This window comes from Eptatretus burgeri, chromosome 12, assembly GCF_056783735.1.
Source record: "Eptatretus burgeri isolate ZD-2024b chromosome 12, Ebu_testis_v1, whole genome shotgun sequence".
Classification (NCBI taxonomy): domain Eukaryota; kingdom Metazoa; phylum Chordata; class Myxini; order Myxiniformes; family Myxinidae; genus Eptatretus; species Eptatretus burgeri.
The window spans coordinates 84,269,661-84,294,496 of NC_140972.1; the positions used below are offsets into that span (position 1 = coordinate 84,269,661).

The 24,836-nt window shown below is 42.6% G+C and overlaps 1 protein-coding gene across 7 annotated transcripts in view; it reads left to right on the forward strand.

Moving 5' to 3' along the window:
- Positions 1–24,836, forward strand: part of ATP8B2 (ATPase phospholipid transporting 8B2) — a 145,893-nt gene that overhangs the window by 75,795 nt on the left and 45,262 nt on the right. For all 7 annotated transcript variants that reach the window (XM_085848702.1, XM_085848703.1, XM_085848701.1 and 4 more), the window contains 7 exons: positions 327–397; positions 942–1,024; positions 3,219–3,377; positions 6,785–6,873; positions 7,899–8,098; positions 17,706–17,914; positions 18,372–18,415. In XM_085848702.1, the coding sequence (XP_085704828.1) occupies positions 327–397; positions 942–1,024; positions 3,219–3,377; positions 6,785–6,873; positions 7,899–8,098; positions 17,706–17,914; positions 18,372–18,415 (855 nt within the window). The remainder of the gene's footprint in view (positions 1–326; positions 398–941; positions 1,025–3,218; positions 3,378–6,784; positions 6,874–7,898; positions 8,099–17,705; positions 17,915–18,371; positions 18,416–24,836) is intronic.

A 24,836-nucleotide genomic window follows, 5' to 3' on the forward strand; every position in this document is an offset into this window, starting at 1 on the left:
ACACATCTACGTCATGGCTACGGCTTGTCGAGTTGCTACGGCCGACCTAGAAATGAAAAAAGTTATAACTCCGCGCTTTAATTCCACGGAGACCCCTACGGCCTGTAAAAGATAGCCATACGGCGTAGGGCCACCCTGAGGCCACCTCAGAAACTCTGCGGCCGCCGCACGTTTCTGTCAATTCAAGGGGTGGGGGGGTACGGCCGCCGTATCCTAGCCATAGAGCAAATGTGACTCATGCTTTACAGAGTGCTGTGGATTGACTTTCAATGAATGGAATTAATTACTGCATACTTGACTATGTATTAATTTGCTCACCACTCTAGGCTGATCTGCTGCTGCTATCAAGCAGTGAACCCCATAGCCTGAGCTACATTGAAACTGCTGAACTTGATGGGTAAGATATTTGGGGGACTTTACTTCATTAAGGGAGCAAGAAAGGGGAAAAAAGTAATTTTGGTTCATTGGCTTTTTACTCCTGTATCCCACCTTTCCCAACCTTGTCTCTTTATAGATTCCAATCTCTCTCCTCAATGCCTCACTGTTTTATCCTATGGACACTCCATCTTCCCTAAACCATATTTTTCTTCTACCCTCCTCCTTTTCATTATTTTTATCCATTTTATTTCATCTAAAAATGTTCCCACTTCTCTCCCATACCTATCACTCTCCTGCATATACTCAATACGTAGATGCCCCTTTAATGCTCATTATATAAATCTGGATTCAATTCACGAGTGAACCTGCTGATTGTACATGGACTCGTCCTTTGGTTTTGATCTGGCCACATTCATGTTCGTTAGTTCCTTAGGCCAAATGTTAGGCGCATTTGAGCTGATGTAACTACTCCTACGAACAATAACAACATGCATCGCTGCTAGGTGCTTATGTTCTCAGCACCCAGATAATCTCAGCCCACCACTTCCTCCTTTTCCTTCCAGAGAGACCAACCTGAAGGTGCGGCAGGCTCTGCCAGTTACCTCTGATATAGGAGATGATGTTCACGATCTTTCAACTTTTGATGGTAAGATATTTTCAAACATTCACAGACACAAATGGAGTTCACACAAAACGAAGGTACGATCTAACATTGTATAGATACGGTATGCTTTATATATCTCGGCACTCGTACATGCTTTGAGACTTGCCCAACTTGAGCATAACACTGCAGGACGATAATTTAATTTTGCTTGTAAAACGATAGTTTGTAGTTGTTTTAGCCATTGAAAAAGAATTGAAACTGTTAAGTAGTATGCTGAAGTTTTGTATACCAATACTGACATGTATATTTGTCCATTGAAAAGGGAAGAAAAGGAAAACTATCCCTTGAAAGGCACTGACATTAATAATGTTTGACCATGACATCTTTAGAATGTCGTGTGTAAAATGGAGAGGGAAGGCTTGTGCTCGAGCTGTGGCCGGAGTGGGATATGATGCCTGAAACCTGACCTACCCTCAGTTGTTACACCCATCTTGCATAAGGTGATAGTTTGGTGGATTATCTGAACATGAACTGTGAAAAGGGAATGGATGAACTCCAACAGTTCAGAGGCAGAGCTGTATGTCGTGTCCAAGAATTGCTCGTGATGTTTGTACTGTTGTCAGGCGTTGTCCCTCACGGTGACAGTTTTGTATAATGGATTTAAATTGTCCAAAAACTGAAAGGCATCCAGTAACAGAGTGCAGCACTAAAATGGCATTTGTGCCCTCGGCAGTAAACTTGATGTGATCCATGCATCCCGGAATGGTGTCGTTTTCTTTTTTTTGTGATGCGTTACAGTGAACGAGTCTAAAGTGGATGCAATGGTAAAAAACATTCGACTGTCGATAAAATCTCTGTCATCTTCATTAACCTTTACTTCCTTTTCTTCTCTCCTGTCCTCTGTTCTCCTGCTTTCTTTGTATAAACAGATTATTTATTTGCTTTTATGGTGCACAATTTTAATTTGCCTTTTGTAATCATGCCTACATTCGTTTACAGAACCCTCATGCCAATCACGTTCCGTTCCATTTTGTACAAATTTGTTTATCTGTCATTTGTTGGGGTTTTTTTTCTTATCTTTTTCTTTTCATGGTATTTTGCTTTAAATCAACCAGACTCTGTAGCTTCATGGTTAGAGCGTCCACTCTGAGTCTGGGAGGTCAGTGGTTAAAAACCTGGTCGAGTCATACCGAAGACTTAAAAAGTGGTACGTGCTACTTCCTTGCTTGACGTTGAGCATTTACAAAGACACAGCATGGACAAACTGCTTGGAAGATAATGGCAAACCACCCAGTATAACCCTTGCCAAGAAACCACTTCGGCAGCACCAACACTGTAAAGAGTTCGGCACATCAAATCAAATAATTCCTGTAAAGTGCCTTGAGACATTTTGTCGTGAAAGATACTCTGTAGATAACATTCCATTATTGTACACCACTCCTTCCCAATTCCATATCAAGGCGATGCATAACGTCATCACCGAATGCCGAAAGAAGGGAGGACTCAGTTTTTACTCCGTTTGTTTTCTTGTTTGTCCAGATGATATCTCAGCCATCCTTTGAGCAAGGAAAAGCTGAAATTTGGGGACAAAAGTGAAGATGTGCTTTGGCAAAAACGATATATATTTTTGATTCATCAATTAATTGATTGATTACTTAATCATTAGGGTTTTATTAATTACTTATTTATTTTATTTCTCATCTGCGCAATATCTCAGGCACCTTTTGAGCTGGGAAGCTGATATTTGGACACGACAATGACCAAGTGATTTTGCTATAAAGGGTCTTTTTGATTTATTGATTAATCAATTAATTATTCATTTTTCCTTTTGGTTATGCTATTAGCCAATTGAATGAGAAATCAATTATTTTACGATTACTATTTATTTTAATTGCACAATTAATCAATGAATCGATCAATTATAATTGTACACCGCTTCACCCCAAATCCATATGCTGCACAGCGAGTAAGTATAATTTGTACACATTCACCTTAGAAGTACACTGCTCCCTCCCAATTATGTCTCCACATGCTGCGCGGCAGCATCCCTGGGCACTGAAGGCACCCCGGCAATTTTGCACGCTTGAAGATTTGTTATTTATTTATTTGGCAAGGGGGGGAGGCGGTGTACTTTGAATGTACCTCTACTTGTTATTATTATTATTTATAACCAACCATTATGCACTGATCCCATCATAAGTAGAGGTTAGTTGTCACAAACTAGTTTGTCTTGCAGGGCAGGTGATATGTGAACCTCCAAATAATAGGCTGGACAAGTTCACTGGGACTTTATTTTTCGCTGACAACAAGTATGCACTGGACAATGACAAGATCCTACTGCGTGGATGTGTGCTGCGGAATACAGAGTGGTGCCACGGTCTTGTGATCTTTGCAGGTACCAAATGTTACATGAAGGACATTACTTGATATCTCCCTTTGTCATGTTTTACTTCACTCACTATTAGTTGGATGTCATATTCCAGACAATCAAATGCTTACAAATTGCAATTAGAATTAAAATTTAAAACCTCCCCCCCTTTTTTTTATAATTACAAAAAAAGCATCAATCTAATACAATAACCCTATGGTGCTTAATTAACTTCTAATTGCAAATTTATCCAATGCACCGGTAGCCTATCACCAGCATTTGTGTACATGTGTAAACCTGGCTGTATACGGAAGTTTGTTTGTCTGTCTGTGGGCAGGATATCTCAAAACGTTACGGTTGGATTTGGATAAAACATGGTGGACAATTTTGCTGTGTGACGAGGAGTAATTTACTGGATTATGATGAAGATCCAGAGCCGGATCTGGATACGTGAAAATTTTTTTAAGTGATTCTTCACCATTGAGAGTTATGGCCTGAAACTAAATAGCACACGATATCTCAAAAAGTTACAGATGAATTTGGGTGCAACTTGGTGGATGAGTTGGGTCGGTGCCATTAACAAGCCGATTCGATTTTGGTTAAGGTCCGGATCCAGATCTGGTCTCTCAGTGGGATACAAAACGTAAACTGTTCAGCCTGGCGGAGGTGTGCTCTCTACCGAGTGCCGTTCTAGTTCATTCATGTCATTTGGTGTGAGATTTCTGTGCATTTTGTCTCAAAACGATCTGCTCTTGAGATTAATGCAAATGTCAAAAAACAAAATGCTTGAGGGATCGGAACAGTGCTGAGTGACATATTGTTACTTGCCTAATTTACTTGTCCATACAGTGAATATCAAGCATTGCATCCCTCTTACTAAGTTTCTGACATCATAGTAATGTTTTAAGAAATAAAATGTGCCATGTAGTAAGCAAGCTACCAATTTCAGAAACACACAGCCAAGAGATGCCTTCGTTACTCAAGAGACTCAAGTTACTGCAGGCGTCACAACTATGTTTGGCTTTGAAGCATATGGTGTCATCGTTTGCACGTGTACATTGTAAACTCATGAGACTCATTTTATCAATATTTGTTCAAAAAGTTGTTGAACTAATTCTTCGTTCCTTCATGTTTTTTTTTTTTTGAACAAATATCGATGTTGTGCATTTGCTGCATTTGCATCACAGGTTCTACATCACCAGAGGAATGAAGGAAACTAAATAAATGACATCACATCACCAGGAGACGATACGTATACAGGGATTTAAATGAATTCAACTTTCGAGCAAGCAATTATCATTATAATCGACACAATTTGCAATTCTTTAAAAATTATTCTTCACTCGTTCAAAACACGTCATGTTTAGTTATTTAGTGGTTGAACATTCAGTAAATATATTGCACTCGCACATCTCTGTTTTCTTTCATGCTGTACTAATCATACAGAGATTCTCACAACTTGCCGTCACAAGCTATTTATTGATAAATTCTGTACTTTTTCATTCCATAACTAAACCTTCTTTTATAAGACTGGCCTGTTTGAGTTGGCTCTTTGGTGTTCCCATCTGATCACAGAGCTCAGGATATTGGGATCTCAGATTCAAATCCCTATCACTGTGTTGATTTATCCAGTGTCTATACATGTCCTACTTACCTCTGCCACCAAAGGTGGGCAGAGGTTATGTTTTCACCCCTGTCTGTCTCTCTGTTTGTATGTTTGTTTGTCTGTGAGCAGGATATCTCAAAAAAAGTTGTGCATGCATTCAGACGAAACTTGTTGAAGAGGTTCGGTGTGTGACAAGGTCGAAATTAATAGATTTTGGTGAAGATCCAAATCCAACTTCGAGAATTTTTACAGTGATTCTTCACCATTGAGGAATAGGTCTAAAAACAATATATAGCACAATATCTCAAAAAGTAGGGGACGGATTCAGACAAAAATTGGTGCAGCGGTTGCGTGTGTGACAAGGAAGAATTCATTTCATTTTGGTGAAGATCCGAGTCTGGATCCGAGAATTTTCAATGTCATTCTTCACCATTGAGTGATGCACAGGCTACTTCAGGATCCTGCGAAGAAGCTGACCTTCAATTTTGTGTTTCACCCGAGATTTATGAAAACATATTCTATTAATATAAAAAACAACTGGAAGATCCCTAACGTTGTTCAATTCCTGCATTACCGGTGCATACACATCGAGAATAAATATACATTTTATTACCCCATGTATCAGTTTGGTGCTGTTCTTTGAAGCAGGATAAGTACTGCATTAAATTACTCCATCATTTAACACCTGATGAAATGTTTAAATTCAGATGATTGACCTTGTTGTTTGATATTTTAAATATTAGAAACATTTAAACCTTTTTTTTTTAAATGTTTTAATTTATTTATTTTCTAATCGTCCAATAAAAATTGACGATCTATTCTTTTGAGAATTTACCAAATCCAACTGGATGGTGTGGAGGTAGTGTGCTTGTGCTTACCTTTGATCTGTCTTTTGTCTGGGTTTGTTTCTCAACCAAACAATGAACTGTCAGATTATTGCTTGGATGTTAAGCTGGATGCCCTGTCCCTCGTTGTCTTTTGTGAAGAGTGGGCGAGTTATCGCCGGCATCCTGGACAGATTCCAAATCCCTGCCTAAATCTCCTTCAGTGGAATGTTGTCAGCTGGTTGTGAAATATCTAACATATATATATATATATATATATATATATATATATATATATATATATATATTTAATTATCACAATTTTGCTCTCGATTTACGTGCTCAAAACAGTTTTGAATGTTATAACAACACAACATTGTTTTCTTTCTTTATCTTTAAACATTTAGTTATTTGTTGGAATCAAAATTATTTTGTTTCATTGAAGTTATTTCAATGAAATCTCATTTGCAGTTACCTTAGCAAAGACCTCCTATGACTTTAAGTCGGTGCTCTTAATGGAAATATGACTCGAGGGAAATCAAAAGAAATATGACTCTACTTTTGCGGCGAATGAAAATCTGTTTCCCACACTTGCAGTGGCCCAACCTGCCCAAATTACGCAATATGAACCACACCCATGCTAGAAACACACCTGCAAAAGCTAAAAATGTCATCACACTCATAAAAACGCTGTATTTAAAGCATTAGTAACAGTTCAAAATAAATATTTATCAGGGGAGGAAAAGGTATAATTTTGCATTTGAATACCTTGCAACAGGAATTAAAATGCTATTGCGACATCACACGTGTCATGAGCGTTACTGTGCTCTCATTTGTACTGAAACAGGTACCTTTTAGCATAGCAATTCCTTACATCAGACAATTATTGATAATGAGAAGTACACACCCCTACAAAAGAAAAGTTTTTAATTTATTTTATTTTATTTTCCCTTTGCTGCACAGTAACTACTGTGCTGTTTTCTCCATGTTGTGACTCTCGACAGGACAAGACACGAAACTGATGCAGAACAGCGGAAAAACACAGTGGAAAAGAACGAACATTGACAGACTTATGAACACACTTGTCCTCTGGGTGAGCGAGGGGGGGTGTGAGGATCGCCTAGTTTCTAACCCCTCAGTGCGTACTCACGTGCCACAGTCTCTCCACGATTCACTCAGGCCTTATGTAGTTACACGTGCCTGAAATTTTCTTTTGCAAACAAAGCATTTCAGTTTCCTGTATCGCGTAACGCATGAATTTTTGATGTCAGCAAGTTGAGACCAGAAGACTTTCTTTTAATCCGTTTTGGTCGAAAATGAATCAAAAGATGAAATGTTTACTTCCCTTACCATGGGGTAACATTATCTTGAACTGTCTCCATCCACAAAACGAAGCGATATTGTACTGAGCCCACACCCCTCCATTAGGAAACACCTGTACATGTGACAGGAAAAGTTTAGTGTAATTTCCAGTGAAAAGAATGGTGGGAAGAGGTGGGTGTTTTGTTTAAATTTATTTTAACTGATGGTGTATTCAATTGATTTTCATCGCTGGCCATTTACTTGTTGTACTTTTTTTTCTTTTCTTTTCTTTTTCTTTTTTTTGTATACATAGTCTTGGCTCTTGGGAGAAATCAGGATGCAAAAGGAACAGTAGAGATGCCCATAAAAGGGGCAGTTGAGAGAGGGCAGAAACGCCAACAGCCAAGTTGAAGGCCGAGATAGAAGGAGACTTGGACAAACAATGGGTGTGGGGAGGAATGGTGGGTGGGGGGGGCAGAAGAGGATGCAAAGGATGGACAAGATGTATTGATGCAGAAGGAACCTCTCAGGAAGGAAAACTGGAAATTTGGAAGGAGGTGGGATTGGAGTCGGGCGAGGGAAGAGCATTACTCCATCAAGCTGCAGATCAAGACCTTGTAGGTGGATAGGAGTCCGGGTGTGCCAAGGAAGGACTTTGTACGATGGAGGAATCCGAAGATTTGACATTGATAATGATTTGACATTGACTCTTGTTGATATTTGACATTGATATCTAATATTTGTACTTTGCAGCCGTGCCATGGAGTTCTCATAATTTTTAATTGCTGATTGGACGTTTGTTGTTCTTGTTTGCAGATATTTTCATTTCTCATCTTCATGGGTATCGTTCTGGCTGTGGGAAATACCATCTGGGAAAGTCAGATTGGTTTTGACTTCCAGCACTTTCTTTCGATGGACTCGATTGGTCCAGACTCGGCCTTTTTTTCAGGATTCCTCACCTTCTGGTCATACATAATCATTCTCAATACGGTCGTTCCGATCTCCCTCTACGTCAGGTACAGACAACTCTCTTTCTTTGGCTGTCTGGGGGCATCTGTAAACCTTTACATAATTTACTCTTTGGAATGGAGATGTTCATTTTAGAACTTGATTTGCTTTTTGAGACTTTTTCCTGTTTTTTGCACAATTTTCTGCATTTATTTTTCCTTTTTTTTTTGAAATGTTTAAAAAAAAATTTTTATTTTAGAATAAAATTCAAAAATGATAAAATCTCGTTTTAAAATAAAAAAAAATTAGATTATAAATCTCATTTTCATGTGATTGCTCTTTACAATTGTGGAAACTGGAGTGCATTGGGACACTGAGCCAATTGGGAAATCCACTCGATCAGCTATTTTGGCGAATTACACAATTTTGTGCCCATATCATGATGGTTGCATTTTGTTGATCAACGAAGATAATATATTGTTGCGAATTCGCGCCCGCCGGCGTGCGATCGGCCGCTCGACTCGAATGGCGGCCGCCTCACCCACCGGAACGGACAATTCAGTCGTGACCCTCTCGGAACAACGCCGGGAGCCAGTCACGGGTGGGGGTTTAACCTCACCACGATCGTGCCAATTGCCCGCCTGCGCAGGATAGGGTTGCTCGCCAAATTTGATCTACCTAAGTACCTGCGCGAGTGGTCGACCGGGCGATCGTACCACGCCACAGGCCGACTCCGGACACAAACCGCTTAAGCGGTCCGTTCCATGCTTCAGTGATAACTGAGCAGTGTTATCGTCGGCCTTGACGGTTCCGATTAATTACCGGGCGTTTTAAACCCACTACGAACCCCTTACGTGATGCAAAATGGAAATTCAAACTAAGGAAAGGACGCAGCGAAACGGGGAACCAGTTCACACAAGTACGTTTAATTGCACACGCAGGCCAGCACGGAAGGCACGTATTTACAGTCACAATAATCATGTACAATAAAGCAAAAGCAAGTCAAGAAATGGCACGTATACACAATCACAGGCAAAAGAGATGTCCCGACTGAACCCGACACACGGCAACACTTAGCCAGTTTTACTTCAAGGACAGGCGCCACCCACAGTCATTTACACGAACCCAAAGGAAAAGAGAAAGTTGCGACTTCCCTGCACACGTCGTCCAGCGTCGCGTCCTTGACCTCGAATCCGAGCCTCCCCCGATGTGGTCTGCGACTCGCACCTCGCGCCAGCACGTGTAGCCGCTCCGCGCCATGAACGAGGCTTCCGGCACCTGGCAGAAGGCTCGCCCTCTCCCGATGTAGCCCAGGCCCAGGATGAGGATGCGCCGACTCGACCACCTCCAGCTGGACTCGTAAGAAAACTCTCTGAAGAACTCTTAGACGAACGAAGAGGAAGAGGAGGAGGAAGAGAGCGGAGGAAGAGAGAGAGCGCGCTCCGCCCGTGTTCGTCCTTTATAGCGCTGGGCTCCGCCCTTCGTTCCGCCCCGTTTTCGGCTCCACCTTCCTTTGAAAAGGTTCTCGAAAAGGGGTGTTCCCTCACCCTGACCGCCTCACGCTGTTCATCCACCAATCGGCGGCGAGCTGCCCTTTCCCCTTCCCTCACACCAAGCACGGGGAAAAATGGCGGGAAAAGCTCACGAGCATCGTTGGTGGTTTTGTTTGTTTGAAATAAAAGATAGAACAGAAAAATGGCTAACTCGAAGCGTCGCAGCCCGGATGAATCGCATAAATTCCCTCTATACAACGGGTTTGGGCGACTACACATGGACCTATCGAGATATCTTACCTGAGGACTCTTTATGGTGTAATGCGAATTTCCACAACCGTAACAATGTTGAAAGAATGTGTTGTAATTGCTCATATAATGAGATGAAACAGCTTTAGATTATAATTGTGTGAATCACGAGACCTACCCATTGTCCGATTGGATCTGGGATTATATATTCTAGGCTTACTCACTGGCACTTTTGTCACCTGTATGGCAACTCCACATGTGCACAGCTTCATCTTTATGATTTGGTGTTAACATATTTCCTGATATTACGCCATCAGGCCTGCCTATGTATTGCCACGTGCTTCCGGGCAGCAGTAATTTGCTTTGACCTGATGGTTTTGAACTCGGATGGACGACAGGTTGGGCGGACACCTGTTCTCTCGATCTCTCAAAGGGTTTAATTTTGAGTGCAATTGCATGACGGAAGGAAACGAATAACGTATTGATTACAAACTCTTTTTATTTCAGGCATAAAACAAAATAAACTAAAAGGCACAGAATAATAAATATCCAAAGTAAACTAATTACAATGTTACTGGCAAGTAGAGGAAGCTATAGGATTCTATTATTTTATATGCAACAAACAGCTGTGGATTTGCATCATTCCATCATTTATCCCATATTGTTTTCAGTTGTGCCACCATTCCTCCCACCCATGGTACACTGAAGCATGTGGTGAGGCAGTTGTCCTGAAACAACTTGCCTTCGCATCATGGAAGGCAATTCCAACTTAAGGCAATCTCAGTTCCTTCCACAAAGCTTGGGACAAGTGTGTGTCTATCCTGAGGAAAGCCAGAAAACCAACATCTTTCTAATCTCAAGTCTGAACTCTCAAACCTGTCTCCCTTCTCCAAATCCTGGTGGAAGTCTGTTTCTGGTGTATGTTCCCCCTCTATCCCCTCCCTTACCTCAAATGGCTGCACAGATGACACTGCATGTGAAAAGGCTGAATACCTAAACCCTGTGTTTGCTTCTAAACCTTGTGTCCCAAACCCAACTTTTCTGTACCCACCTTACCCAGTCCCACCCAGGTGTTCCTGGACTCTATATTCTTTTCTCCTGACAAGGTGGGGAGCTTGCTATGACACCTCGACTCAGATTCTGCATCTGGTCCAGATGGCATCAGCCCTCATGTTCTAAAAACCTGCTCTGCTGTTCTCTCTCTCTCTCTCTCTCTCTCTCTCTCTCTCTCTCTCTCTCTCTCTCTCTCTCTCTCTCTCTCTCTCTCTCTCTCTCTCTCTTTCTCTTCTCTTTCTCTTTCTCTTTCTCTTTCTCTTTCTCTTTCTCTTTCTCTTTCTCTTTCTCTTTCTCTTTCTCTTTCTCTTTCTCTTTCTCTTTCTCTTTCTCTTTCTCTTTCTCTTTCTCTTTCTCTTTCTCTTTCTCTTTCTCTTTCTCTTTCTCTTTCTCTTTCTCTTTCTCTTTCTCTTTCTCTTTCTCTCTCTCTTCCTCTTTCTCTTTCTCTTTTCTCTCTCTTTTTCTCTCTCTTTTTCTCTCTCTTTTTCTCTCTCTCTTTCTCTTTCTCTTTCTCTTTCTCTTTCTCTTTCTCTTTCTCTTTCTCTTTCTCTTTCTCTTTCTCTTTCTCTTTCTCTTTCTCTTTCTCTTTCTCGGCTTAGTGGTTAGGGTGGCGGCTTGGGATCCCAGGGTCCTGAGTTCAAGCCCCGTTGGCTGCTGAATTAACACCAGGGGTTGACTCAGCCTGTCATCCTTCCGAGGTCGGCGAAATGAGTGCCAGTGTACTGGTCCCGGTGTATGCCCCGGTTAAAATAGGTGTACCATATCCCTGTGCGTCGTAACTGGCAACCAGGGTTGGCGTCAGGAAGGGCATCCGGCCATAAAACATTGCCTCAAGAAAAAGCCAAACCCCTGCACAGCAGGGAAAAATGGCTGTAAAAACGGTCATTTTTTTTTTCTCTTTCTCTCTTTCTCTCTTTCTCTCTTTCTCTCTTTCTCTCTTTTTCTCTTTCTCTCTTTTTCTCTTTTTCTCTTTTTCTCTTTTTCTCTCTCTCTTTTCTCTCTCTCTTTTCTCTCTCTCTTTTCTCTCTCTCTCTTTTCTCTCTCTCTCTCTCTCTCTCTCTCTCTCTCTCTCTCTCTCTCTCTCTCTCTCTCTCTCTCTCTCTCTCTCTCTCTCTCTCTCTCTCTCTCTCTCTCTCTCTCTCTCTCTCTCTCTCTCTCTCTCTCTCTCTCTCTCTTTCCTCTTTCCTCTTTCCTCTTTCCTCTTTCCTCTTTCCTCTTTCCTCTTTCCTCTTTCCTCTTTCCTCTTTCCTCTTTCCTCTTTTCTCTCTTTTCTCTCTTTTCTCTCTTTTCTCTCTTTTCTCTCTTTTCTCTCTTTCTCTCTCTCTTTTCTCTCTCTCTCTCTCTTTCTCTCTCTCTCTTTTCTCTCTCTCTCTCTTTTCTCTCTCTCTTTCTCTCTCTCTCTCTTTCTCTCTCTCTCTCTCTCTTTTCTCTCTCTCTCTTTTCTCTCTCTCTCTTTTCTCTCTCTCTCTCTCTCTTCTCTCTCTCTCTCTTTTCTCTCTCTCTTTTTTTCTCTCTCTCTCTTTTTCCTCTCTCTTTTTCCTCTCTCTTTTTCCTCTCTCTCTTTTTCCTCTCTCTTTTTCCTCTCTCTTTTCTCTCTCTCTTTTTTCCTCGCTCTTTTTCCTCGCTCTTTTTTCCTCGCTCTTTTTCCTCTCTCTCTTTTTTCCTCTTTTTCCCTCGCTCTTTTTCCTCTCTCTTTTTCCTCTCTCTTTTTTCCTCTCTCTTTTTTTCCTCTCTTTTTTCCTCTCTCTTTTTTCCCCTCTTTTTTTCCCTTTCTTTTTTCCTCTCTTTTTTTCTCTCTCTTTTTTCCTCTCTCTTTTTTCCTCTCTCTTTTTTCCTCTCTCTTTTTTCCTCGCTCTTTTTTCCTCGCTCTTTTTTCCTCGCTCTTTTTTCCTCGCTCTTTTTTCCTCTCTCTTTTTTCCTCGCTCTTTTTTCCTCTCTCTTTTTTCCTCGCTCTTTTTTCCTCTCTCTTTTTTCCTCTCTCTTTTTTCCTCTCTCTTTTTTCCTCTCTCTTTTTTCCTCTCTCTTTTTTCCTCTCTCTTTTTTCCTCGCTCTTTTTTCCTCTCTCTTTTTTCCTCGGTCTTTTTTCCTCTCTCTTTTTTCCTCTCTCTTTTTTCCTCTCTCTTTTTTCCTCTCTCTTTTTTCCTCTCTCTTTTTTCCTCTCTCTTTTTTCCTCTCTCTTTTTTTTCTCTCTCTTTTTTTTCTCTCTCTCTGTTCAATTCCCCTCTCATTTGCTCAAGGTCATCTGCCATCTGCTTGGAAATCAGCAAACATTACCACTCTGCATAAAAAGGTGCAAAAACGGATCCCTGCAACTACAGACCAATCAGCAAGGACATGGAATCCATCATCACTTCTGACGTCAAATCCTTCCTCTTCTGCAATGGCTTGATTTCCAACCATCAATTTGGATTAAGACCAGGTCACTCAACCATGGTCATGCTACTTCTGCTTTCCCAACAATGGATGGAGATCCTAAATGCCAGACATGAAAAGAGAGCCATCTCCCTCGACATATCGCGAGCTTTCGATATGGTCTGGTATCCCGCACTGCTCACCAAACTTTTTCTTGTGGTGTCCAAAGCAATCTCCACTCATGGCATGCAGACTTCATCTCCTGTCACAATCAACGCGTGGCTCTTAATTGAATTCTCTCACCTCTTCCTCCTGTCCAGGCTGTGGTTCCTCAAGGCACGGTGCTTTTTCTGGTTTTCATCAATGATCTCTCAGATTCCCTGGAAAATCCTCTTTATCTCTTTGCTGATGACTCCACCCTCTGCCGGACCAGCTCTCACCCGTTGATTGGCAAGCAGCAGCCTCTTCACTCTCTGCAGACCTGGATAAAATCACAAGCTGGTCAAACACTTGGAACATGTCTTTCAACACTGACAAGTGACAAATCTCATACCCTCACCATGTCTCCCCCCACCCCCCACCAATCTACTTTCTCAACAATCCCCTTGAAGAAGTCCTTTCATTCAAGCTTTTGGGTCTTATTATCTGCCACAATCTTTCCTGGGAAAGCCACATCTCCAAGGTGGCCTCCAAAGCCAGTTGCCGACTGGGCATCCTTTATCGTGCAAAGTCCTTCCTTGACACACCTGAGCTTCAAACAATTTAGAAAGCTTTCATCTGCAGTCTAATAGAGTGCTGCTTCCCCCCTCTGGGGTGGAGCTCCTGCATCACACCAAGCTTGATCACGGTGAGGTAAGCAAGGCTTTTGCGATCATTTGTATCTCCCACAATTAAGCTGAGTCTTTGGGTCTCACTCTCTCACCTGAGGCAGGTCGGTGGTTTTTCTGTCTTCTACAGTCTCCTCTCCGGCGTTGCCCTCCCCCCCATCCCCTCCACACTCTCTCTATGATCCCTCTATTTCCTCAGGGTGCTCAAGATCCACCAAAATCCCATTTCTGGTGAAACGGCCAAAATCTAGAATCACTGCTCACCTTTACTCTTTCATTCCTCTGTTTGTCACGGCTTTGGGACAAACCTCCACACTCTCTTCAATCCCACTCCTCCCTCCAGGTCTTCAAAACAGCTGTTCACCACCATCTCTTATCTTCCCCCATCAAAAATCTTGATCTTTTCTACCCAAGTTAATCCACCCCCAAACAAACCTCCTTCAAATTCCCTGTTTTCCTTCCTGAAAGTCACTGCAGTACCATCTTGTTTACCCTGTGTAACCCACCCCATCTCTCTCCCTTCCACCAATATCCTATTGTCTTTGTTCCCACTATTTTGTGCTTCCCTTGCCTGCCCCTCTTGTATCCTGCCTTGTTGCATGTTTCTGTGCATTGGCTCTTACATGAGCTGTTATATTCAATTATTGGAATATTTATACTTGGTGTATTAAAAAAAAACAGATTCCTGGGAGCCCAGCAGTGCCTGTAATACATTGCCTTTTGTAGGTGAGAGCAGGAGTTTTGAATTTGGCCAAGGTGCTGACAATAGCTCGACTACTCCTTGTGAAAGACTCAGTGGGATCTTTAACTTCCACCTACTAATGCTGGCAGACAGGTCGCTCAGTTTAATGTCCCTTTGAGGGACGGCACTCACATTGATCACCTGAAAAGCATCAGGACGATAGCTTTCAGCTGTGCTGAGATTCAAACCTCCAGAAGAGAGACAATTCAGAAGTGAATGTGCATGTCTTTAGGCTATCCCACAACCTCAGATATCGGATGAAAGGAAGCAATAAAATCAAATTGTGGGGTGGAAGGGCTAAATGAAAATAATGGGGGTGAATTGAAACTGTTCAGAGGATCTCGAGAGTGGAAGGACATGGGAAGCGAAAGCCACGGATAGCAAATGGAGGGAGAGATGACCGTTATCATCCGCTGCTATGTAGAGAACTGCTGCGGCAAATGATGAACCTTTGCCACAGCATAAGAACCTTAAGGGTTTTGCCAGCACTTACTTGGCCCAATATAAATCTAAATGCATGAAGGGAGACACAACTGCCGTGCACTTTGAGGTCCATGCTGAACTTTTCTTGATGTGCTCCATGGCTATTAGATGAACCAAATCCAAAATATAGACATGGACTCCTCTCCTCTCAATTCTCAAATTCCCCAAAATTCAACTCTCCAACACATTTTACCAGAATTCTCCTGACTTTATTCTGTGCCTCAATTGTACTCCAATGACTCTCTGACTCATCTTTTCTTTCTCTCTTTCCTTTCTCTTTTTCTTTCTATTCTTTCCTTTCTCTCAAATGTCAGGGCACGTTTCTTAGATGATCTATCCCTGTGCTCCACCCTTGATTTCCCTTCAAACCAATTCATAAATGAATGGTTCAGCTTGAGCAAAGGCAAGCAGCCACGGACATGCAGATGCATGCTCAAATGTGCAGCCTGTCTGCAGGCTGGCAGATGGTACAGATTGTGGGGAAGAGTTTGGAGTAAATTGATAACAGATCGGAGAACAAATAACCAAGTGCTGGCTATCTAACACTTACTCCTCACAGCCCAATAATGTAATATATTCACATTCCAAATGGAATTCTCATCACATATGTAATGCACAATCGTTTATCTGACGATGGTATTGACACTAATATCACTTCTTTTCTAACTCTTCCCTCCCGTGACAGTCTTTTGCATCTTGACAAAGTTTCAGAAAACCCTCATACCTCCATGGAACTACGTTCACAAAATGAAACACTATGTGGAATAAACTTAACACACATGTGCTCAACACTGTTGATTAGGAAAAAAACCACAGTAAATCTATTTGAATGTTCTTTGGGTTCTTGAATTCGAGCTTAACCCTCATCTCCTGATCTGGGACCCTCAGCTTGGACCACAACCAGCAATCATATCCTGGTCCTGATACTAATTGCCCATTCCCATTCTTCAGTAGGAAGGTTGCGATATGTGATCCTCACGACCTGCAGCATTTTTGGAATGGTCTAATGTGAGTGCCATTTGTGATTTTGCAATGGAGACCAAACTGAATCACTCCAAACCCTTCATACTCCATGCCAAAATGGCGATTTCGGTCTGCATTGATTGCTTCGCTCCCTTTACGCTCCTTTGGGACCACGTTCAACCCATTTGTAGCCGATTCAACGAAAGTAGCCACCGAATTACTGATTCTTTCGGCCTCTGTCCAACCATTCGTTGGCGAAACACACCCGCACTGAATCGGGAAAGCTTCCGGGTTCTCGCTTAAAGTTGGCCAATGGAATGGAATGGCCTTGCCTGAGACTGTACTCCACACTGCCAAATCCAGCCATTAATTATTACCTCTACTGTCCCTTTTCCCCAATGCTCATCTGGGCCTCATTTGGTGCAAATCATTGGGGGAAAGCCTGAAATAATTTTTTAATGGACTAAAATTGAAACGTCACCTTCTGGCCAGAAAAAAATTACTCTGAGTGGCCCAATAATGTAATTAATATTTATATTCCTGATGCAATTTTCATGACCGACCTGGCAATGGCAGTCATTCAACAATTGTATGAAAATAACTATTCGGGTAACAATTTAGGTCACTTTCTCTTCCACTGAAACAATCTTAAAAGACTGCATTTTACTTGTGTTTATCTTTTTAATAGTCTTTCATTCACTGTCCTCCGAAACCTTCACTACGTACCCTCGTAAAGAATTTTGAAGTCAGGTCGGCGTGAATCTCCCGTTTAACATCGATGTTGAGGCCTCAGATACTTGAACACGTGTAGTCGGCAACCACGATCATCCTATCACGCACATCAGTTTGGAGAAATTATTCTGTTCTTCTTGGATAATACTCGCACACACCTGCCGGCTTACCCATGTGCGGAACTTTTCTGTGTGCTCTGTTCCTTAATTTTTTTTCCCTCTACCTCAATTCTTGTAAATGTTTCTGCCTTTCCCACTCTCTGCAGCTGTCTTCTCTCTATCTCTGCTGCCTTCTGGTAGAGCCAGCAGATCGTGTTGCCTGGTAAGGCCCATCTAGAGGTAGATTATGTCCCGGTGTTTGAGGTCCCGTTGTGAGCTTAACCATTGACTCATTACTTCTTGTGCTTGTCTTATCGACTAATTAACTTGTACTTTGATGTAGCAATACTAACGTTTGTGAACAACTTACATGCACAATCTTTGAGCTTAACTGCTTCATCGATCCAAAGGGGTAGGTGTCGATGTTTGGTCAGGATTCAAAAGTGGAACTTTGTGACCTGAGATTCTTCTCCATGCAGTACATATTTAGAAGCTGTAATATTTTCCTCCCCCCCCCCCCCCCACAACCAAAAAAATTCCTCTTTTTCATTTTTCTCCTTGTCGTTTTCATCTTTACATTTTGATGTGCATTTCAAATGAATGGTGTGTGTGTGTGTGTGTGTGTGTGTGTGTGTGTGTGTGTGTGTGTGTGTGTGTGTGTGTGTGTGTGTGTGTGTGTGCAGTGTGGAGGTGATCCGCCTGTGCCATAGCTACTTTGTGAACTGGGACTTGCGTATGTATTACAAGGCCAAAGAGATGCCAGCACAGGTACGCACAACAACGCTCAATGAGGAGCTTGGACAGATCGAGTACGTCTTCTCGGACAAGACTGGAACACTTACGCAGAACATCATGGCATTTAACAAATGTTCCATCGATGGACAACTCTATGGTTTGTTTTTTTCCACCACATGGGGCTCAATATTTTGCAGGTTAATTTTTTATTTATTTTTAAAGAAAGTTTGTGATGACATTTGATTATTTTGATGGAGAGAAAGGACAAAAGGCTTGTTTGCTGGTCCAAGTAACGAGATTTGGATGATGTGTGGCTGTATTTGTATATCCGTTTGCCAACTTGGATTTCATCTCAGTCCAGCAAAACTTCTTCAAGTGTCATGTTTTTATTTGTACCAGATGTCCTTTCACCCAATCCTTTTGCTCCTTTTCCCGCAAGGATTTTGTCACATGCTACTTCACATTAACTGGAGACGGGCATTCCTCGTCTTGAGCTGAGGGTTAGGGGAGGAATGTAATAGAGGATGAGTGGATAGAATTGCATTAATTTGTCTTGTATTTAATGGTATTTTTCTTTTGTACCAATGTTTTTTTTTGTTTGTTTGTTTTTTCAGGTGAACTTTATGACAAGAACGGTCAATTGGTGGAAATCAATGCGGTATTAATACCCACGTTATACATTTAAAAAATTCTCACTGTCGTCTCAACTTTAACAACAATTATCTTTACTTTTCTTTCAATGAACTTGAAATATCAAACACTAAGCAACACATTCAGACTTCATTTTATGTTACGTGCCATTTATACTTTAAAAAAAAAATTCTTACATTACAAGTTCAAATTACATGTCACATTTGGAAATATATAAATATATATGTTATACACAGTGTATGGGGATCGCACATGTAAAGAAGGAAGTTCCAAATAATCTCCAGTAAGGGTTTGTTTCCCATTTAGGAGATTTTCAAATAGTTTACAGTAAGCTTCCAGCCCAAGGCGAAATGTAGCATCTGCAGATCGACGTCACCTGCAATGCTTTTCTCCAGGTGTTTTGTGAACGCAATGCACCTCCACGCATGATAATTGTCACCTGAACTTGAACAAAAGGAACCACCGTTGGTATGATTGAAAGAAACCTACAAGCCAAGCAGCCACCTTCCACGAGATGAAAAGCAATACCATTTATTTCTTCAATGTGAAAAATATTGGAATATTTTTTTAAGTTTTAATCTCATAAAATTTGGGAAAGGAAATGAGATCTCGAACGTTTGCCTGAAGGCAATACGAAAAGACAAGTTTGAAGAAGGCAAGCCAATGGGCATATGTATGTGATGAGAGAAAAAATAACTCGGTGAAGTGGATGTTATTGTACAATGTGAGAAAAGAGAACTTCCGTATCGTATTTAAACCACTTAAAGGGAAGTGGCTTTAAATAAAATTGAAGAAATAGATTCGACACATTGTCTTGACCACAAAGTCATGATTATTAACTACTAACAGATACAACCTGTCACTTCCCGAACAGGAGTATTGAAGGGAGGTGTGGGGGGGGGAGAAAGAGGAGGGAGTGAAGAGGGGGCACAGGAGGGGTGGGGGAGTTAGGAAGGGGTGAGAAAGGGGTGGGGGGAAGTGGAGGGGTTTGGGAGGAGGTGAGGGGAAGGGGAAGTAAGGCAGCATGAGAGGAGAGAAGGTAGTGTGAGGAGAGGGGAAGGGAAGGGTGATAAAACATGCCCAAAACAGCAATATTTTCTTTTTAACTGCTGGGTTCCATTTAAAACCTACGCTATCGACCTGGTAAATTGAAATCGAAACCGTCAGTCCTTACCTGTCCTCTTTACAGGGGGGAAGGGTGGGGGATCAAGGGGAGAGAAGGAGAGTGGCGAGAAAGGGAGTGCTGTTATGACAGAGAGAGAGAGGAGGGGGGGGTGGATTCCAACAGATGTGACGTCCAGTTTAACCTCCATCTGAGAGATGGCACACAAGTTGATGAATCACCCTGCCTGTGAAACTGAGATGACAGTTTATAGCTGGGTCGGGATTCAAACCCAGGCTAGACAGCTTAGAGTGAGCATGTGTACCGCTCAGCTATACTGCCATGATATGGCGATTCATTGCTTTATAACAACTGAAAACATCTTTTTTCCTCGTACTCATCCAATTTATTTTGCTTTCCTAACTCCGGAGATGTTAGGCCCTCAAACAAAACGGTTGAAGAAACTTTTAATAACGAAACATTTAATTCTTCACATGTATCCATCTATGCCGAATTGATGGGTTGGATAATTAACGAAGATTGTACAAAAAGGGGAAACGTGGTGTAAAATAAAATGGCACATTTTCAGCGAGTGAACCACTGCCCGACGCACCACCTGAGGCACCCCACGGCCAAACACATCCAAGTGGGCCCTGAACTTTAGTCAAGTCGATCAATATATTCAGTGACTGTGAATATTGTAGAGCACTCACTACGTGGTTTAAGCACTCAAGCAAGCACTCCAACAAAACGGTTCACTATGAATGGCTGGCTTGCCAAGCGATTGGCGATCACTGATCCGTTATATAAACACCATGCACCCGGACACGTCCGGAATATCAAGCGATGTTGGAATTGGACAAATGAACACTTTTATAGCAGTTGGAACTACTGCTGAAGTCATTAAAGAAGTTTAAGTTTTGAAATTCACTGAGATTAAGGGATTCAAGAGGTTTAAGGCATGTGGGGAAATTTAATAAAGCCAGGAACACTGGCGTCTCCGAGCGTTTATAAGTATTGCAATGAATCCAGTGATTCGTAGCTATGATGATCAGGCATTCGATAATATGAGTGAGGAAAATGGGGGGAAAAAAACGACAATAAAAAAAACTTTATCATTAAGAAATCGTTGCGTCCTGTTCAAAATCAAAGCATTGTTGAGCAGGCCAAAAACATGGAGGCTTCAGACTCCAGCGAGCTGACAGAGGGCTGACCAAGACGGCACGCCTCCAATTTAATATGGCTTGTTTTAGTTTTTCGTGATGAGCACCCCCTAAATTATCTTCAAAAGGGGTGTTTATCCCAAACATCCAATTTTCATTCATGCACCACCTTGGGGTTTTCTTAATATGCATGCAAAGTTTTAGGTCACTAGGTTTCATGGTTTTGACATTATGGAGGACACACACACACACACACACACACACACACACACACACACACACACACACACACACACACACACACACACACACACACACACTGACCGACTTACTGATGCACACTGACGTTTATTATTGCAGATTTTGAAAATTCTCAAACATCTGTAGTTCCAATAGTGTATAGCACGTGTTTACCTGTTTTTGGATTTACGTAAATGTATTGGGATATGTAATGCTAGCAGGGACTACCCAGTGCTGCCCAGGGGAGGCCGGGATGCCCTGGCTGGGTGAGCTTTTTCCGGCAGGAGTTTCTGGATGTGTTGAACATTGAAAAGCTATGGAGTTATTGGCCACATGGTGGGTATCTTTTGTCTGTGGACCAATGGCAGCGTTGCTTGACCCCACATCCCAATGTACACTTTATAGTGGCCTTTGGTGCCCTCAAAACGGACATCATGGCCAACGTGTGGTAGCTTAAAGTGTTGATCACATTCTGAATTACCGACACCCAAAATTTGGGGCCTCCAGGTGCTACAGTTTGGCTGTGTAAGAACAACATATGTGTATACAAACAAACAAACAAACAAACAAACAAACAAACACACAAATGCTTGAAAATATTTATAGATATAAAAAACATTTATGGTACGTTGAATTTGGTTTTATAAGCGAAGTAAAGAAGCTGTAACCAGCCATTTTCTCCCTTTGTCAACCAATTACTGGGTGTAATGGCCAATCCTGTCCACAAGCGGATGTCCAGAAGCAGTAATGATTTGTTGCCTCAGCATTGAGAACCCACATGTGTGCACGTACTGTCTGGACATGAGGATATCCTGGCATTGAAATGCAAAATCGCCATTTTGTATTGTAATTTATTTTATAACCTCTGATTTTGACTTTATGTCCATACCTTTGTGTCCGGCTGGTTTCTCTCCCACACATTGAGCTGGAATTTGCACTGCATTTTAGGAAAGCCGTCCAACATGCTGGTATATGGTTGTTGTTTTTCTTTTTTTATTGCCCTGTCTTCTCCATCCAAAATCTGAATTTTGGTTCATCCAAATCTGAATGGTGATAGCTTGTTCCCACCTTCAGAGCATTGCCTATTTGAGCTATACTACTCCTACTACATGTTTTCATACATAGTTTGGTGTGTTTCTGGAAAGCATTAGAAAAACCTGTTACTGTCTGTGTAACTTTTATGAATTTACATTAAACACGGTGCTTTTTGAATTTTATTCCAACAACAAAAAACAATATTAACAACTTGGAACAAATCAATCAAAAGTTCTTTTCAGGGTGACACATTCGGGGCGTACTGAAGATGTTACATCTCCCAAGAACATCAACCTTGTTCATGATTCAGTGGGCAGAAGCTCGAATATATCTCTTGGGTGGTGGAATCAAGAGCTTGGAATTTCATGTGAATCAGGTCAGGTCAGGTATGGGAGCATGTGCCAGAACAGCGCGTCGCTGCGTCCACTTTCCGCCGGTACTCCAGGGGCCTCCGTCTGGCCATCCCCCAGGCAGATGCCAGGCCCATCCCCATCTCCTTGAGATGATGGTCAACCTGTTGCAACCATGAGGCACGTGGTCGACCCACTGGCCTCCTCCACTCATGAGACTCCCTCGCTGAGAGAATCTGGTGAGCAGGATCAGAGTCAGGAAAACGAGCCACATGTCCATACAGCCGCAACTGACGCTCACGGACTATGCAGGTAACAAATACTCAATACAGGTAACAAATACTAACAACAGGACTCACAGACCAGCGATAGCCAAGGATTCTCCGAAGACACCTGGTACCAAAGGAATTAAGTCTCCGTCTCAGATCCTTGGTCAGAGTCCAAGTCTCGCACCCATAGAGCAAGACTGGAAGTACCAAGGACCTGAAGACTCGGACTTTCGTCCTCCCGCACAGGTACCGGCAGCGCCACACCCCATGATCCAGTGAATCCATGACTCCCCAGGCCCGACCCAGACGTCTATTGACCTCTGACTCGCAGCCAGCAGAGACATGAATATCACTGCCAAGGTAAGTGAATCTCTCCACGACCTCAACATCCTCACCACAAACAGACACAGACAGGACAGCAGCATCAAAGATGTCACTGAAAGCCTGGATCTTAGTTTTGACCCAAGAAACCCGTAATCCCAATGGCTCCGACTCCTCATTCAGCACCTCGAGGGCCCCCAAGAGGATGTCTAAAGTCTCCGCAAAGATGACTGCATCATCTGCAAAGTCAAGGTCCGAGATCCTGACATTCCCAAATGACGCACCGCAACTTGATCTCTCTGACATCCTCCCTAGAATCCAGTCCATACAAGTGCTGAAAAGTGTGGGGGCAAGTACACATCCCTGACGAACTCCAGTAACAACTGGAAATAAGTCAGAGATGGTACCACCACACTTCACAGCACTCTCAGTACCAGAGTAGAGTTCAGACATCAGATCGATCAGTTTTGGTGGCACCCCACGAAGACCAAGAATCCTCCAGAGGACATCCCGATTCACTGAATCGAACGCTTTACAGAGATCAACATAGGCTGCAAGCAGCCCCTGCCGAAACTCTCGTCTGCATTCGGTGAGGACACGAGGTGCAAGGATATGGTCAATCGTTGACCTCTTTGGTGTAAAGCCTGACTGCTCTGGACGCTGGTGCTCAAGCAGATGGTGGCGAACCCTATCGAGAATTATCCGAGCAAAGACCTTGCCCGGCACTGAGAGCAGCGTCACCCCTCGGTAGTTGTTGCAGTCTTGGCGATCACCCTTCCCTTTCCAGAGAGGGACAACAAGGCCCCTCTTCCAGTCAGTTGGGATGATGCCTGTGTTCCAGGCAGAGCATGTGAATCGGTGAGAAGAATTGTCATCCATGATGTGAAACTGTATCCATACAGAAATCAGATGAAACACAAACTGATTATCACCCATATGCAGAAAAGAGTGACATTGTGACAGTGGTTTGCAGACAAGTTTGAAGAACAGTCTAACTTCCTTGATGATGTCTGGTTTTCTGATGAGGCACATTTCCTTATTTCTGGGCATGTCAGCTCTAAGAACTGTATGTACTGGGGATCAACACCCTCTGATCTGGTGCTGGAGCGACATCTCCACTCAGAAAAATGCACTGCCTGGGTCGCAATCAGTAAACATGGAATCTTCAGCCCTTTCTGGTTTGAGGACTACAAAGGCAAGGCATTGACTGTCAATAAGAAACATTGCATCGAAGTTCTTGTGATGTTTAGGAGGGCCCTCGGCAGAGGCAGTCATGGGGGGGGAGGGGGGCGGGGGTTTGAGAGAGGAGCAATTGTTTCAACAGGATGGAACCACTCCCCACACTTCAAATGATTCACTGAACTGGCTCAGCACACACTTTGGTGACAGAGTCATCAGTCAAACACTTGCTGTTGAATGGGCCCTGCACTCACCTGATCTGTCACCAACAGATTTCTACCTTTGGGGCAATCTGAAGGCCACAATCCATTGAATATCTCAAAGTAACAATTATCAAGTCCAATATGCTTGCAGCGCCATGGCAAACATTTGGAGAACGTCATTTAAGCGCAGGTGAGCACAGTCGGTCCTGGCCTATTTCAGGTAATCTGTGCCATTTGAGTGATAAATGAGGATTATTATATTAATACGCTAAGCCATATTTTGTGGACGTTTCTCCTCCGAAACTGCCGGACGGATTGTCGCCACTTTCGGCATGCGGGTGCTCTGCGGTCCAATGTACAGCGTGGGCTATGTGAGATCGAGCCAGTTGGACAGGTTTGGGAATTTTTGGCGATTTTCTAATTTTTACATTCGTTTGCATGGCGACGTGTGACGTCACCGGTGAGAGGCGTAATGACGTCATGACATCATCGGTCATTCGTTAATGTCATTACGTCTGTCGTCGACAGACCGTCACCGCTGGGAGGCGTAATTCCACTCCTAGCAA